General features: G+C 46.7%; 2 protein-coding genes across 2 annotated transcripts in view; both read left to right on the forward strand.

Annotated features, from left to right (window-relative positions):
• The window catches only part of LOC140121060 (uncharacterized), a 325444-nt gene that overhangs the window by 85822 nt on the left and 221997 nt on the right, over positions 1 to 17625 (forward strand). The window lies entirely within an intron of this gene.
• PRPH2 (peripherin 2) lies at positions 119 to 17383 on the forward strand. Its single transcript, XM_072140232.1, has 3 exons — positions 119 to 962; positions 13795 to 14041; positions 16283 to 17383. The coding sequence occupies exons 1-3, from the start codon at positions 382 to 384 to the stop codon at positions 16505 to 16507; spliced, it is 1053 nt and encodes a 350-aa protein (XP_071996333.1). The 5' UTR covers positions 119 to 381; the 3' UTR covers positions 16508 to 17383.

Genomic DNA, 17625 nt, shown 5'->3' on the forward strand with positions numbered 1-17625 from the left:
GTAACCAGTATAACGAGGATTACATCTGCTGATTATCGGGTTGGCAGAGATTCCTACAAATGGGATGAAGCAGATTAGAGGGATTTAGGTGACGTACAACACTTGCAGGTTTAATCATCTGAGGAAACTTTCAGGCTCCTTCTTCTTCGGTGGGAAGTTGCAGCTCCTCCATCTTGATAACATTTCACACCAGCACCAAGGTCCCTCAGATCGGAGGCCTCCGTCTCCCTCCATCTTTAGGGCAGGGTGGTCAATATGAAAGAACCCAACTCCCTGCAGCCACTGATGGACTGACTTGTGGCCTTCAAAGTCGATTCGTCCTTCCAGTCAGAGAACAAGTGAAATTTCAAGCGATCCCCCCCCAGTCTTCAGGCGGAAGCCATGGCGATGATGAAAATGAAATTTAACCTGAGGAAACGGGTCAAACTGGCCCAGGGGATATGGCTGCTGAACTGGTGCAGTGTTTTAGCCGGCATTGCCCTGTTTACCATGGGATTGTACCTCAAAATTGAGTTGAGGAGGAGAAGTGAGGTGATGGATAACGCGGAAAGCCACTTTGTGCCCAATTCCCTCATCTTCATGGGGGCGCTGGCCTGTTCCCTCAACGCATTCGCTGGTAAAATCTGTTACGATTCTCTGGATCCTGCAAAGTATGCGAAGTGGAAGCCGATGCTGAAACCTTATCTGATCATCTGTCTGCTCTTCAACGTCTTCATTTTCTTCATTGCCGTCTTGTGCTTGGTGACCAGGGGACCTTTAGAGAGCACCCTGGCTCACGGGCTGAAGAGCGGGATGCGTTACTACAAGGATACAGACACCCCGGGGAGATGCTTCATGAAGAAAACCATAGATCTGCTCCAGATTGAGTTCAAATGCTGCGGGAACAACGGCTACAGGGACTGGTTCGAGATCCAGTGGGTCAGCAACCGATACCTGGACTTCAGCTCCAAGGAGGTCAAAGAGTGAGTAGATCTCAGTTCTGTTCTATGTCTATGGTCCCTAATCTATCTAGTATCATGTAGATCACCGGCTAAGTGATTTCCATAGAGCCATGGATAGGTTTACATATAGTGGAGCCTCCGTTAGAAAAGTAATGCACCCTATTATAGCCACGGAGGTCCTTTGGGTGCTGCTGACATGTGATAGATCTTGCACTGCTGCTACATATTGGAAATTGGACAATAGATCTGACCCCAAGATAAGAATTTAGAAATACGGGTCCTGGCCCCAATGTCCGTCATAGCCTCCCCATCTCGTTACCTCTCCTTAGGACAGGCAATCGATATCTCATGGGTGTGGGCCTGACTCCTGGTAGCCCACCTCCTTATTGGAGGTGCAATATACCGCTATATACATGGAGGTGATCAGGAATATTTGTTTAGGTGCTGCCTGAAGTAGTATTAGTGTATATAGTATAGTTATATATAGAGGATGAGAGTTGTAGAGAGAAACTTCTGGATAAGTCCATCCAGTGTCAGATCTGGGTTTCAGTAGGCCCCTGGCAGACAGCGCCTCAGTTGGGCCCCTTTGCGGTGAACTCAAGTGGGGGTATTAAAAATTCAGAAACCAAAACTGTCTCCTGTTCCACTAAAATATTCCCTAGTTTATCATCCCAAACAGCCCCCTCATGGTTATTTTATATATAGCCCCCCTCACACCCTATGGATTCATTAGATACAGCCCCCCCTCACCCTCATGGATTTCTTATGTACAGCCTTATGTGCCCCCCCCCCCCCCCCCAGCAGTTCTGGGCCACGGCACTTGCCCAGGTATGCCCAGTGTTGGTGCCGGCCCTGAGATCACCATCCCCCCAGTGCCGTCTATAGTGTCATGTCCTGCGGCAGAAAAAACTCAGGACCCAGGTGTGAACCTAAACTCTCTTCTGCCTGAGGCGAGCTATAGAACGGCGCCCCCTCTGCCACAAGTTATTTTTTTAGTAAGTGGGCTCTCCATGCAGTGTCTCACACCCATGCTGACATCGAGTGTGAATACACACTATTTTTAAGATTAAGTGTGTGCTTTTTACCAGGTGACGGCATCCCTGATGATGCCCCCTCATTTTGCTACCTGAGGCAAGAGGCTCCACATGCCTCATGGTTGGCGCACCCCTGTCAGGACCCCATATAACTAGACCACAGTTGTAACTTCTACCTCTGAACACCCTGTAGCTCCTCTGTGTGTATGTGTATGTAATATAGGTATATTTAGCGCAGGAGGAGCAGAGTCTTTGATTGGATTATCAGCAGACTCTGGGTAAAGCCGGCCATGGACATAAAGACAATAGCAGAGATTTATCAGAAGTATCTGAGAGCTGAACTGTAGTTCCCCAAGGTAACCAATCAGAGCTCAGCTTTCATTTACTAACAGCTGCTAATAAAATGACATCTGAGCTCTGATTGGTAGAACAGTTTTACCTCAGACACTGATAAATCTTCCCTAATCTGATCAGATCTTATGACTGATTATTATCAGGACTGAATTGTATAAAATCCTTAAAACCTCAGATAAATGCCAAAAGGCGCCATGTATGAAAATCTAAGCCCCCCACGTGCAATAAATCGATAACGTGTTGTGTCACCCTCACAGGAATAACCTGAAGACCTTGTTTCTTTAATGACTTTATCAGCATCTCACATCTTTCTGGAGGAAATTTGGCCCAAAATTGCTTCAGAAGTGTGACACTGATATAAGCTCCGTGGTTTTCGTCCAACGCAGCGCCGTGTATTGTGGCCAAACATCTCCGATCTGGTCTTGTCCGCCTGGTCTGAGGACCTTGTGCTAGGAGTCTTGTACTTTGTTCAAATGACATTTTGCAAACGTAATCTGTGGTGCGACATTCTCTATAGAAAGGAGAAACGTTCTTCTGGCTGCGTTCACATGTAGCGTTTACATACAATACAACAGCTGAGGAGAGGAGATTTCCTGCTCGCATTGCTGTTTACATTTGCGTTGCCAAAATGCAGTGTTAACGGAAATGTCATCGCTGTCTTAATATTACGATAACAAAATACAAACACGAACGCTATGTTAACACATGTGTTCACATTGCGTTTTGTAAACACGAATGTTAACAACAATGTAATTAGGCAAATCTCCTCAGGTTAAAACTTGACATAAACGCCATGTGAGGACGCAGCCAGAAGAACGTTTCTCCTTTCTATAGAGAATGTCGCACCACAGATTACGTTAGCAAAATCTCATTTGAACAAAGTACAAAACTCCTAGGGCAAGGTCCTCAGACCAGGCGGACAAGACCAAATCGGAGATGTTTGGCCACAATACACGGCGCCGCGTTGGGCGAAAACCACGGAGCTTATACAGGCAGTCCCCGGGTTACATACAAGATAGGGTCTGTAGGTTTGTTCTTAAATTGAATTTGTATGTAAGTCGGAACTGTATATTTTATCATTGTAACCCCAGACAGAACTTTTTTGGTCTCTGTGACAATTGGATTTAAAAATGTTGGGTTGTCATAAGAATCAGGATTAACACTAAAGCTTCATTACAGACGCCTGTGATAACTGTTACAGCTGATTATTGTAGCCTAGGACTAAAGTACAATAAATTACCAATATCCAGAGGTCCGTTTGTAACTAGGGGTCGTATGTAAGTGGAGTGTTCTCAAAATTCTGAGAGCAAGTTCTCTGAGCATTGAACAGTCAGACTTTCCTGGACATCTGCTACTTTGCCAAATGTTTTAAAATTGTTTGGAAATGGCCCTAAAGTGCATCTACCACCAGGATTAAGTACCGTACTGTATGTAAATGAACCGGAGGGACTCCAGGATCCATAGGTGTTAATGGGGCCAGGAGCCCCTCAGGCTCATTTGCATACAGTCTTTCATCCTAAATGCCCTTTAAAACACAGATTTAAAGGGGATGTCCCAAGAAGCAAGTTAGGCCCTATCTCCAGGATCGGTGGGGGTCTCAGTGATGTACTTAATCATTCACACACTGCTTCGGCCTTGAGGCTTAATTTTTGGTAAATAATGAACTGATGAAATTTGTTGTGTGATATCTTTCATTTTAGTTTTTATTTACTGCACCTAAAGATATTCTGAGGACCAGATGTTTTTGTTTTTTTTATTATGTCCTGATATGTAGAATTCAACGAGGTTAAACTTTTTTTCACTGGAGATCAATATTAGAGAACACACAATTTCCTAAATGTCCAGATTATTGTGTGTCCTATGTGACTATATCCCAACATGAGTAATAGATGAGTATTTTAAGCTTATATCATAAATTGTATCTATTCTAAAGTGCATAAAAGTGTAAATTAGTGATAAATATAACAGAACGTGATTGATATTAGAGAACACTTTAAGATACCTGCAAGTCTTAATCTGACCCCTAATTTCCTTAATTATCTGACGATCCCTACATAACTGGCGCCGAACTTTCCAGTTTGCACCAACTTTGTAAAAATGTTGTGACTGAAACCCTCCGGCAGTAGGTTGTCCAGATGAAGGCCAAAGGGGCTACCCCCCCCCCCCCCCCATCAGCCATAGCAAGAGAAGTTGGTTGTTCTGTGATTTCTAGAATATTGTATCTTTACAACATCACAAACTCATTTAAGTGCCCATGAAGGCTGATCACCCTCGAAAGAGAAATGCAAGAGAGGACAGGATAATGCTGAGAATCTCCATGGGTAATTGTTTTAACTGCTGGAATTGCTCCCCAGTTCAGCACTGAACAAGGTAAGGGTCTGTCTTGTCATGCAGTGCCGTGATGTGTAAGAGCATTTGAACTGAAAGCGGACTCTGCAGTAACCAAACCTCTCATTAGCAGAAAGAATCGTAAGGCTACAATCCTTATAATAAAGCCTTTATTGAGGAGCATGTTGTGTGGACAAAGGAGAAGTGGTCCCCAGTTAATTTTAGTGATGAAAGCAAGTTTAATTTATTTGGATCTGATGAGAAATATTTTGTTCATCCACATGCTGGGGAAAGACTGAAGCCAAAGTGTGTAAAGAAGTCAGTGAAAAGTGGTGGAGGAAGTGTCATGGTTTGGGGAATGTTTTCTGCAGAAGCTTCTTCAACAACACTTGTTATTTTTTTACTTGCGTCCATCACAAGCACAAGCAGTTTCTTGAAACGGGAAACATTGCACAATGAAATATCCAGCCTGGGGCCCTTACCCAAACGCAATAGAAAACCTCTGGAAAATCCTTTGTGACAAAGTTATGACCAAGAAATTCACAACAGTGGCAGAACTATGGAAGAGACTGGAAGTAGAGTGGAGCAGGATCCCGGCAGAGCCGTGTGAGAGACTAGTGATGTCCTGTGGCCTGTGCACTTCTTACTGATTGGTAACTGGTGGAATCTTCGGAAAATGTAATTTTTTTCCCCTGCGCTACAGTTATCGCCGACTGAGGACACAGACGCCGATCCCTGCTGAGGGCCTCTGTCCTTGGCTAGATTTACAGGTTTAGTTTGGTGGATTCTGTGTCAGTACTCATTTCTGGGTAATGGTCCATCCTTTGAGGTTGATTTTGGAGAAAGTGGACTGTACAAATGTAAACTTTGGTATAGGGGGAAAAGAATCGAAAGTTATAAACTTCTTGGGGGGGAAGCTTTATCAGAAGTGTCTGGAAGCAGAACTGTTCTAGTTGGCAACCAATCAGAGCTCAGCATTCATTTCCCCATGGAAGCTTATAAAATGACAGTTGATCTCTGATTGGTTTCCATGGACAACTAGAAGAGTTTTACCTCAGACACTTCTGATAAATCTCCCCAGTCTGTTCACAATTTCTGATGCAGACCTCCTGACTCTCCTCAGACGGACTCATTTTTTTCTCACATTAAAAGGAAACATGTCACCAGGAGACCCATTTTTAGCTCTCCCCCAGTCCCCACAGAGCATAGTATATACACTGCCAAAGTGTTTTTGTATTAAAAATTGGTTTTACAGAAAAAAAGATGTGTTATATTGTACCTTTCATTAGCATCTGCTGTGTGACTAGGCAGTTGCCTTTTGGGAGGGGCTGGAAAGGAGCAGTCCCCCCCCCCCCCCCACCCTTGGCAGTGTATGTACTATGCTCTGTGGGAGTGCTAAAAATGGGTCTCCTGGTGACAGGTTCCCTTTAATTTCATATTCACTTTCACTGGGCCATTATTCATGCCTATCCAAAAAAAAAAAAATCAGTACTTGCCTCTGGCGCTTGTCTTCACTCCGCGGCACCGACTTCTTCTATCACATTCCTGGGGAGGCACTGCTGGGGGCATTACATTAATGGGGCGGGGGGCACTGCTGGGGGCATTTCATTAATGGGGGGGGCACTGCTGGGGGCATTTCATTAATGGGGGGACACTGCTGGGGGCATCTCATTAATGGGGGGAGCACTATTGTGGGCATTTCATTAATGGGGGGAGCACTGCTGTGGGCATTTCATTAATGTGGGGGCACTGCTGGGGGCATCTCATTAATGGGGGGGCACTGTTGGGGGACATTTTCTTAAAGACTAGCGGCTGCATCTCCCTGCCTGGGCTTATACTCAAAGTTTTCCCAGTTTTTTGTGGTAAAATGAGGTACCTCAGTGTACAGTCAGGTCGGCTTATACTTGTGTATATATAATATGTATATTTTTTTCCTCTCAGTGAAAATCCCAAAAAACAAGGGGGCATTATAGGTGTGTGGGGGTTTTTATAGAAAATGTAGTATTATAGCGTCCTCTTTTCTATTGCCAGGGGGATACAGAAAAGGGGCAGCTGCAGGAAATGGCACATTGGGGTTAGATATGGGTCATTTGCGGGGCACACAATTTTATCTTCCAGGGACCATGGTGAGAGGGTTACCCGGGCCGATCCCCAGATACAGAAAGATTGGGGCTTCTTTTTTACTCGAACTTTTTTATTTCTCACTTTACAGAGACGCATGAGGACTTTTATTTTCCCGTGGGACAAATTGTACGTTTTAGTGACGCCATTTAATATACTGTAAAGCTGGGGGGTAGGGGGGGGGGTGGTGGAATCCAAATGTAGTAAAATAATAATAATAATAAAAGGTAAAAACCTGATTCCACCATTTTCTTGTACGCTTATTTTTAAGTGTTTTCCCGATACCATCCATTGAATCTTTTGGTCAGATACCAATTTTCTATCGTTTAGTTATGTCTTAATAGCTATATCCCGAAAATAAAAAAAAATAGAAAAATCTTTTCCAAGAAATTCCCTGTACCTCCATTTTCTCATACATCAAATACTACAATATTGGTTGGATGCTTTATATGTCTATTGAGTGTATATACCTCTGTGATGTAGTGATAGGACGTCCCTGTGCATAGACGCTGTGATGAAACGCTGTGTAAGCAGAAGACAATCTTAGAGGCTATAAATAGCCCCCGGAGAAGGCTTATTAGCTCACTATTATCCATGGTTAGGGATTGGGGCCTGCGGGTTAATCCATCAGAAAATACTCACTCTCCATCTTAGTGTAATGACCACCCACTGAGACAATGGCCTAATCTCCTGGTGCCATTCCAGAAGAGTGTCCTGCGTTCCATCATGCTCCATATACTCACATTACAATGGGACTATAATAATAATTCTTTATTTATATAGCGCATAAAGATTATGCTGCGCTGTTCCCAATGGGGCTCACAATCTAATCAGCCTACCAGTATGTTTTGGAGAGTGGGAGGAAACCGGAGGACTCGGAGGAAACCCATGCAAACACGGAGAGAACATACAAACTCTTTGCAGATGTTGACCCTGGGACTTGAATCCAGGACCCCAGCGCTGCAAGAGTGTAGTGTTAACCACTAAGCCACCGTGCTATGTCTTCGGTTCATGCAATACTTGGTAAGGAATGGGGCATGTATAGACTAACACATTTATCTTGATTGTAATGATAAGAAAATGAGTGAAAAGTTAAAATGTTATCAAGGAAAAACTCTAAATAGTGTAGAAAAATAAACTAGTTCGGTGTCTTCAACCAGATCCAGGGATGCACCAACCAAGAGGCGAGTTGAACTTCTTGCCTCAGGCAGCACCAACTGCTGGAAGATGGGGGACAGCATTAGGGGCGCAGTCACCTGCTATAAATTAGGATCCGACACCTAGAAATAGTGTCTCTTCATAGTTCTATACAGCTCGCCTCAGGCAGCAGAGAGCTTAGGTTCATCCCTACCCAGATCTACCGCTAATCTCTGCTTCCTGTTCCTGTTGGACACACAGGAAGTGATAACTCAGCCAATCAATGGCCAAAGCAGTGCCCCGCCTCAAAGTCTGATAGGCTGAGCAGTCATTTCCCGTGTATAGAGTAGAGACAAGAAATAGAGACCAGATTTTAATTGGCCTTATACAACCCTTTTAATGGGAACCCATCACCATTTTTACCCCACTAAACTCCCATCCCCCTCAGGTAGCGGGTGAAATGTACTTACTACAACTCCCTCTTTTATGTGAAATCTCACCCATTTACCTCTAAATAAATCTCCTCAAATTTTATATGCAAATGAGGAGAAAATAGTCATATTTAACCTGAGATGAGTCAAGTTCCGAGCTCTAGATACATCTCCTCTATAGTTGGGAATGTGAGTTGCAGATAAAGATACAATTCCAATCTAATAATTTGACTGCCGGTATCCTTGGTTCTGTAGCTCTAAGATGCAATCTGATAACCAGAATCGCTGCTCTAGAGTCCAAGATATAGGCACTAAAGTGACACTCCTCCTCTAGCCTCTCAGCCTGACCCATCTTTGCCTGAAACTTAAAGCGTAACTGTAAAGTTACTGACAAAAAATAGTGTTAGCACAGCTGGAGAGAAACTTTGACAACAATTCCAACGATACCTGTTTCCTGCTGCTGGCATCTTCCTATCCTGATATATATCTGGTATATTAACCATTAGATTCAGATTCAGCCATTCCTGATGTGGGTGGACACTTCCAGGTTGTGACATCAGCTCAGGGCAATGAAGCCAGAACAGGACATCATGGGCCACATTTATCACTTTTGTGCGCCTAAGTGTAGTAGTTGCGCCTAAATTCGGGCGCACTGTTTTGCCAGAATTATCACAAGCTACAACCATCTGTGATAAGTATATTTTCTACCTCTTATTGATCACTTTACTTTAACACAGTTTAGGCGCAGTTTCGGCGCAATGTTAGATTCGGGCACTTACATGTCATCCTGCTACAAGCTCCTCTCTGCTTCTCCCACAGCCCAGCATGAAGATAACACTCACAGCAGCACCCAGGTGTGTGACACCCAGCACCCAGTGACCTCCTCAGCAGGGGCTTCTCCTGGAGGGGATCCCCCAGTGCTGGTCTCCTGCTGCACCCCTGTAATTCTGCACAATATCCCCCTCAGACACACTGGTGATACTGTGCAGAATTACATGGGGGACACTTGTTTGTAGTATCTGCAAGCTTCTGCAAACTTGTGCAAACTTCTCTTGCTCTTGCTGTGAGCTCAGGGTTTTGCAGAATATTTTGTAAATAGAAGGTGATGAACTGTAAATAGAGTCTGCAGCTCCTGTCTGTAATGTATCTAATGTATCTATTATCTGTTCTAGTATCTGGCTGAGCTCTGCTGCTAGAAATGAGCTCATCTGCAAAGGGGCCCAGTGCTTTCTTCTCAGATAACGCCACCTTCGAGCTGGAGTGTTTTTGCGCCCGTTTTTGCGCCTAAATGCAAAAGTCGCCCGTGATGAATATCATTAGGCGCAGCAAAACATCTGGAATGGAACGATAGATGAGGGTTATTTTAGCTTAGTTTAATCGCAAAAATGGCGCAAAAACGGTGCGCCTAAACGAAAAGGCGCAAAAACAACAGAAAAAACAAGTGATAAATGTGGCCCCATGTATGTAATTGGCCGATCTGAAGCATGTGATGAGTCACATGCTTGTGACATCACTGATGGTCCTTTTCATCCCACTAAGTACTTTCAAATGATGCAGGACAACTTGTTTGTGATTGGCCGACCGGAAGCACTTGATGAGTCACATGCTTGTGACATCACTACAGGTCCTACAGGCCCTCTCAACAAGCCTTGTGACGTCTCTAGCTATACTATACGGTTTCCCATGGCAACCAGAAAGCATGGCAAATGGAGATTAGCCTGGGGGGCAAGGTAAAACCTCTGCTAGCTGCTAAACAGCTGCAGATAGCGAATTAGAGTAAATTAGAGAATTGATTATTTTTGCTCAGTGCAGAGTTAGGCGAAAGTTTTTATACTTTACAGATGTACTTTAAGGGGGTCGCAGAGTACAATCCAGGCCCAACTGTCATAGGTGGTCCTATAAGTTGTCTCTTTCCATACAAAGAAACCAGTGCATGATACTGACAACCCCTTTAATACCGAATACCGGATGTTAAGGTGAGGCCCCTGGTGACCCACTTAGAAGGAACCTCAGTGCCTCTGCTTGGTGATTGAGCCTCATTCCACCTTGGTTCTTGCCCTGTCCTGCATGGTTTGCCTGGCACCAGTTGTTCTCCTTCTGGTTCTGACTTCTTCCTATCTTCTGACTATGCAGCGGCATAGGTTACAGTCTTCTCCTTTTACTCCATCACAGAAAACATCACTGGATGTAACAGGAGCGTAATCACTTCTCAATATGTACGGCTGCTCTATATACAATATTACAGAGGTATCCACCTTGTATAGAGCCCAGCTGCTTACACTCTATGAGGATGAGGGGGTGACACAACAGCTTACAGTCTATGAGGATGAGGGGGGTGACACAAGAGCTTACAGTCTATGAGGATGAGGGGGGTGACACAAGAGCTTACAGTCTATGAGGATGAGGGGGGTGACACAAGAGCTTACAGTCTATGAAGATGAGGGAGTGACACAAGAGCTTACAGTCTATGAGGATGAGGGGGTGACACAAGAGCTTACAGTCTATGAGGATGAGGGGGGTGACACAAGAGCTTACAGTCTATGAGGATGAGGGGGTGACACAAGAGCTTACAGTCTATGAGGATGAGGGGGTGACACAAGAGCTTACAGTCTATGAAGATGAGAGGGGTGACACAAGAGCTTACAGTCTATGAGGATGAGGGGGTGACACAAGAGCTTACAGTCTATGAGGATGAGGGGGTGACACAAGAGCTTACAGTCTATGAGGACGAGGGGGTGACACAAGAGCTTACAGTCTATGAGGACGAGGGGGTGACACAAGAGCTTACAGTCTATGAGGATGAGGGGGGTGACACAAGAGCTTACAGTCTATGAGGATGAGGGGGGTGACACAAGAGCTTACAGTCTATGAAGATGAGGGGGTGACACAAGAGCTTACAGTCTATGAAGATGAGGGGGTGACACAAGAGCTTACAGTCTATGAAGATGAGGGGGTGACACAAGAGCTCACAGTCTATGAGGATGAGGGGGTGACACAAGAGCTTACAGTCTATGAGGATGAGGGGTGACACAAGAGCTTACAGTCTATGAGGATGAGGGGATGACACAAGAGCTTACAGTCTATGAGGATGAAGGGGTGACACAAGAGCTTACAGTCTATGAGGATGAGGGGATGACACAAGAGCTTACAGTCTATGAGGATGAGGGGGTGACACAAGAGCTTACAGTCTATGAGGATGAGGGGGTGACACAAGAGCTTACAGTCTATGAGGATGAGGGGGGTGACACAAGAGCTTACAGTCTATGAGGATGAGGGGGTGACACAAGAGCTTACAGTCTATGAAGATGAGAGGGGTGACACAAGAGCTTACAGTCTATGAAGATGAGAGGGGTGACACAAGAGCTTACAGTCTATGAGGATGAGGGGGTGACACAAGAGCTTACAGTCTATGAGGATGAGGGGGTGACACAAGAGCTTACAGTCTATGAGGACGAGGGGGTGACACAAGAGCTTACAGTCTATGAGGACGAGGGGGTGACACAAGAGCTTACAGTCTATGAGGATGCGGGGGGTGACACAAGAGCTTACAGTCTATGAGGATGAGGGGGGTGACACAAGAGCTTACAGTCTATGAGGATGAGGGGGGTGACACAAGAGCTTACAGTCTATGAAGATGAGGGGGTGACACAAGAGCTCACAGTCTATGAGGATGAGGGGGTGACACAAGAGCTTACAGTCTATGAGGATGAGGGGTGACACAAGAGCTTACAGTCTATGAGGATGAGGGGATGACACAAGAGCTTACAGTCTATGAGGATGAAGGGATGACACAAGAGCTTACAGTCTATGAGGATGAGGGGATGACACAAGAGCTTACAGTCTATGAGGATGAGGGGGTGACACAAGAGCTTACTGTCTATGAGGATGAGGGGGGGGGTGACACAAGAGCTTACAGTCTATGAGGATGAAGGGGTGACACAAGAGCTTACAGTCTATGAGGATGAAGGGGTGACACAAGAGCTTACAGTCTATGAGGATGAGGGGGTGACACAAGAGCTTACAGTCTATGAGGATGAGAGGGGTGACACAAGAGCTTACAGTCTATGAGGATGAGAGGGGTGACACAAGAGCTTACAGTCTATGAGGATGAGGGGGTGACACAAGAGCTTACAGTCTATGAGGATGAGGGGGTGACACAAGAGCTTACAGTCTATGAGGATGAGGGGTGACACAAGAGCTTACAGTCTATGAGGACGAGGGGTGACACAAGAGCTTACAGTCTATAAGGATGAGGGGGTGACACAAGAGCTTACAGTCTATGAGGATGAAGGGGTGACACAAGAGCTTACAGTCTATGAGGATGAGGGGGTGACACAAGAGCTTACAGTCTATGAGGATGAGGGGTGACACAAGAGCTTACAGTCTATGAGGACGAGGGGTGACACAAGAGCTTACAGTCTATAAGGATGAGGGGGTGACACAAGAGCTTACAGTCTATGAGGATGAAGGGGTGACACAAGAGCTTACAGTCTATGAGGATGAGGGGGTGACACAAGAGCTTACAGTCTATGAGGATGAGGGGTGACACAAGAGCTTACAGTCTGAGGATGAAGGGGTGACACAAGAGCTTACAGTCTATGAGGATGAGGGGATGACACAAGAGCTTACAGTCTATGAGGATGAGGGGGTGACACAAGAGCTTACTGTCTATGAGGATGAGGGGGGGGGGTGACACAAGAGCTTACAGTCTATGAGGATGAGAGGGGTGACACAAGAGCTTACAGTCTATGAGGATGAGGGGGTGACACAAGAGTTTACAGTCTAAGGATGAAGGGGTGACACAAGAGCTTACAGTCTATGAGGATGAGGGGGGGGGGGACACAAGAGCTTACAGTCTATGAGGATGAGGGGGGGGACACAAGAGCTTACAGTCTATGAGGATGAAGGGGTGACACAAGAGCTTACAGTCTATGAGGATGAGGGGGTGACACAAGAGCTTACAGTCTATGAGGATGAGGGGTGACACAAGAGCTTACAGTCTATGAGGACGAGGGGTGACACAAGAGCTTACAGTCTATGAGGACGAGGGGTGACACAAGAGCTTACAGTCTATGAGGACGAGGGGTGACACAAGAGCTTACAGTCTATGAGGGTGAGGAACCCAGAATTGGTTAATATAGAGGGTGTGATAGATCTGCCTAAATAAATGGGTTTTAAGAGCAACGTCCCACGCTCCACTGTGCGCTGTTTAGGACCCAACACATCCGGGCATTTGATTGATTTTAATTAGCACCATGGATATTGTGTAGATGAGACCCGAGACTATCACAGTGGACAGGTGTCAGTCATTAGTCTCATAAGTCACCAGGTTGTTGACCCATCCAACAGGGTCATCAGAGGAAGGTTGGAATAACGCTGCTTATGTCTATTATATATCATTGTCTTGCAAAATTTTTGCTAATTTTCTCTCCAATTTTTTCATTCTAGTCGAATTAAAAGTAACGTGGATGGCAAGTACTTAATTGACGGCGTACCCTTCAGCTGCTGCAACCCCAACTCCCCCCGGCCATGTATTCAGATGCAGGTGACCAATAACAGCGCCCATTACAGCTACGACCATCAGACGGAGGAGCTGAACCTATGGAACCGCGGCTGTAAGGAAGCTCTGCTCAACTATTACACCAGCATGATGAGCTCCATGGGGGCTCTGGTCTTACTGGTCTGGATAATGGAGGTAAAAAAAAAAAAAAAAATTTAGCAAACCCCTGTGCAGAAAATTTACCATTTGATTTGATGCATTATGAACCAAACATACCTGGAGAATGCTGTAGCTACACTGATGCAGGCACATACCTTGTTGAGTGTTTTTGCTGAAAAAACTATTATTGCACTGAGCAAAAGCATGTACACACATGAGCTATATTAGTGGACTAGCCTGGCAGCTTTCAAATCAAGGAGGCACATGCAGCATGTAATAAGATTAGAAACCAACAGTGAAATTGTTCCATGAAGTTTATAGTCTATGACATGTGAGTACTAAGGGTTAACAGCTTCCCTGCTGTGAACATAGGGTCCAGAAAGCAGAGGCTGTGGGGAGGGTTGAAGAATCTATGATAAAGCTTGAGGTACATAGAGAGATAGTGAAAGTTCTGGGGAACAGACTGGGATGGAGGGACTCTTAGGGAACGAGGAGATTGTCTACCTCATTTGCAGAATACTTCCGCATCCACAGATCTGCTCAGGCTCTCCTGCTAAATACGCAAAGCATCATGACCTCTACCTTACTCCAGAGTGAACAGGGAGCATCAATCCCTCCCATCTGTGAAATCATTCTATATCAGTAAACACTACTGACTCACAGAAAGGAGAAACAAATCACAGGCTTCTGCTAAATTGAGGAGGATAGCAAAGAAACTGCTGGTAATTTAAGTAGTGCTGGAAATGGCAACCGGAAGGACAGGAGAGCAGTGCTGGAAAGGGCAGCAGGGGGGGGGGGCAGGAGCGCGGTGCTGTAAGGAGCAGCCGGGAGGACAGGAGCGCAGTGCTGTAAGGAACAGCGGGGAGGACAGGAGCGCAGTGCTGGGAGGGGCAGCGGGGAGGACAGGATCGCAGTGCTGGGAGGGGCAGCGGGGAGGACAGGAGCACAGTGCTGGGAGGGGCAGCGGGGAGGACAGGAGCACAGTGCTGGGAGGGGCAGCAGGGAGGACAGGAGCGCAGTGCTGGGAGGGGCAGCCGGGAGGACAGGAGCGCAGTGCTGGGAGGGGCAGCGGGGAGGACAGGAGCACAGTGCTGGGAGGGGCAGCGGGGAGGACAGGAGCACAGTGCTGGGAGGGGCAGCGGGGAGGACAGGAGCACAGTGCTGGGAGGGGCAGCAGGGAGGACAGGAGCACAGTGCTGGGAGGGGCAGCGGGGAGGACAGGAGCGCAGTGCTGGAAGGGGCAGCGGGGAGGACAGGAGCGCAGTGCTGGGAGGGGCAGCAGGGAGGACAGGAGCGCAGTGCTGGGAGGGGCAGCGGGGAGAACAGGAGCGCAGTGCTGGGAGGGGCAGCGGGGAGGACAGGAGAACAGTGCTGGAAGGGGCAGCAGGGAGGACAGGAGCGCAGTGCTGGAAGGGGTAGCAGGGAGGACATGAACACAGTGCTGGGAGGGGCAGCAGGGAGGACAGGAACGCAGTGCTGGGAGGGGCAGCAGGGAGGACAGGAGCACAGTGCTGGGAGGGGCAGCAGGGAGGACAGGAACGCAGTGCTGGGAGGGGCAGCAGGGAGGACAGGAACGCAGTGCTGGGAGGGGCAGCAGGGAGGACAGGAGCACAGTGCTGGGAGGGGCAGCAGGGAGGACAGGAACGCAGTGCTGGGAGGGGCAGCAGGTAGGACAGGAACGCAGTGTTGGAAGGGGCAGCAGGGAGGACAGGAGCGCAGTGCTGGGAGGGGCAGCAGGGAGGACAGGAGCGCAGTGCTGGGAGGGGCAGCAGGGAGGACAGGAGCGCAGTGCTGGGAGGGGCAGCAGGGAGGACAGGAGCGCAGTGCTGGGAGGGGCAGCAGGGAGGACAGGAGCGCAGTGTTGGGAGGGGCAGCAGGGAGGACAGGAGCTCAGTGCTGGAAGGTGCAGCAGGGAGGACAGGAGCGCAGTGCTGGCAGGGGCAGCAGGGAGGACAGGAACGCAGTGCTGGCAGGGGCAGCAGGGAGGACAGGAGCGCAGTGCTGGGAGGGGCAGCGGGGAGAACAGGAGCACAGTGCTGGGAGGGGCAGCGGGGAGGACAGGAGCACAGAGCTGGAAGAGCCATAACCTGGTGTAGATCAAAAAGGAAGAAATCTATAAAGGACAGACGGAAACTTCTACTTCCTTCTAAATCCATTTCTGGCTTTGGCACAAAATACTGCAGCAAAATGACTGCACAAGACTGAAGCCACAGCCTCCCCTCAACTCATTTTTTTGGGGAAGGTGAAGTGAATATAATCTTGCGTTTCATTCTGCAGATGGCTGACATGATCGGGCTCCGTGTCCTGCACACCTGCCTGGACAACATATCCAACCCTGAAGATCCTGAATGTGAAAGCGAGGGCTGGCTGCTAGAGAAAAGCCTCAAAGAGACCATCACGTCCTTCCTGGGGGTCCTAAAAAATCTCTTTAAACTGAACCAGGTGCAGAACGCTGAAGGCGATGGAGGAGACAAGGCCCCAGCAGTGGCCACCGTCAGCTGAACGCCACGACTGACCAGGACTTTCCTAATAAGTCATCTTTTTTTGGAAAAAGTCCAAAAACTGATGTGCAAACCTACAAAATCCTATAAATACGTATATAAAAAAAAAATCACCATAGCAGGTATATACATCATCCCTAGTATGAAAACTTCATGTGTGTAGATGGAACACACACTAAATTTTTGTTACAAAATTTTTCCATAAAAGGGAATTGGACTTGGCCCCTTTAAATTGTTGCACATCCATAATAGGGTGATAAGGAATTCTTATAGTAAGAGGCTTTTACTCCAGGCTGAATGGAAGGCTTGCTGTACTGTACATATCATATAAATATTACATATAGAAAGGGCTCACGGAGGGACCGGAGACGGGAAGGGACACCTTGGTAGAATGTAAAGCGATAGTTGGCTAGAACTGGTTTGTATAATTTTACCCCTCACCCGCGACCCGCAATTTTTTTTTTAAGCCGATTTGACCTAAACCAACTGGTCCCAAGAACATACTCGGTCAATGCCGAAACTTCTGGGGGGCGGGGTCTACGACTCCCGAGGGCTTCTGGGTAAGACGAAAAATGTAAAATTTTATAATTTGATTTTGCTTGTATATTTTATAATTTTGGTTATTACAGGATTAGAGTGTCCGGTTCTAAATGGTCAGAAATGTATAAAAAAATCTTTTTGGGGGGGTTGGAGGGGGGGGGGGGGGATCTCAATGTATTAAAATACCCGTCTGATCAGACCAGATGTTTATGCCAATGCCGGCTTTATACATGACTAGCGACAACAATAAAACGAGTACCAATGGTAATAGAATTGACTGCAACTCAATGGAAACTGTGCTGTGTTTGTCATGAGCTCCCGAGAGGTGGCTGGTGGTGACTACAAAAATACAAGGGGAGAAGCAAAAATAATAAAACATGGTACAACCCTTTTAAGTATACACTACTGACTATATCAGAGAACGTCACAGGATTGTCTTATATTAGTAGGTTAGTTTTCTAAATCAGATTCATTTAATATGTCCAGCCATATGGCCATTGAAAAGTCTGTAAAAACTTCTTCACCCAGCTGGTTGTCCTGCTGACTCTGACATAGATCTAAATCTAACATACTCCTAGC

Source organism: Engystomops pustulosus, chromosome 3, assembly GCF_040894005.1.
Source record: "Engystomops pustulosus chromosome 3, aEngPut4.maternal, whole genome shotgun sequence".
Classification (NCBI taxonomy): Eukaryota; Metazoa; Chordata; class Amphibia; order Anura; family Leptodactylidae; genus Engystomops; species Engystomops pustulosus.

What these genes read in the sequence shown, in the direction of transcription:
- PRPH2 (XM_072140232.1), top strand. Translation starts at nt 382, where the DNA reads ATGGCGATGATGAAAATGAAATTTAACCTGAGGAAACGGGTCAAACTG. An exon ending in AGCTCCAAGGAGGTCAAAGA is followed by an intron (nt 963 to 13,794) that starts GTGAGTAGATCT and finishes TTTTCATTCTAG; the next exon opens with TCGAATTAAAAGTAACGTGG. An exon ending in TACTGGTCTGGATAATGGAG is followed by an intron (nt 14,042 to 16,282) that starts GTAAAAAAAAAA and finishes TTCATTCTGCAG; the next exon opens with ATGGCTGACATGATCGGGCT.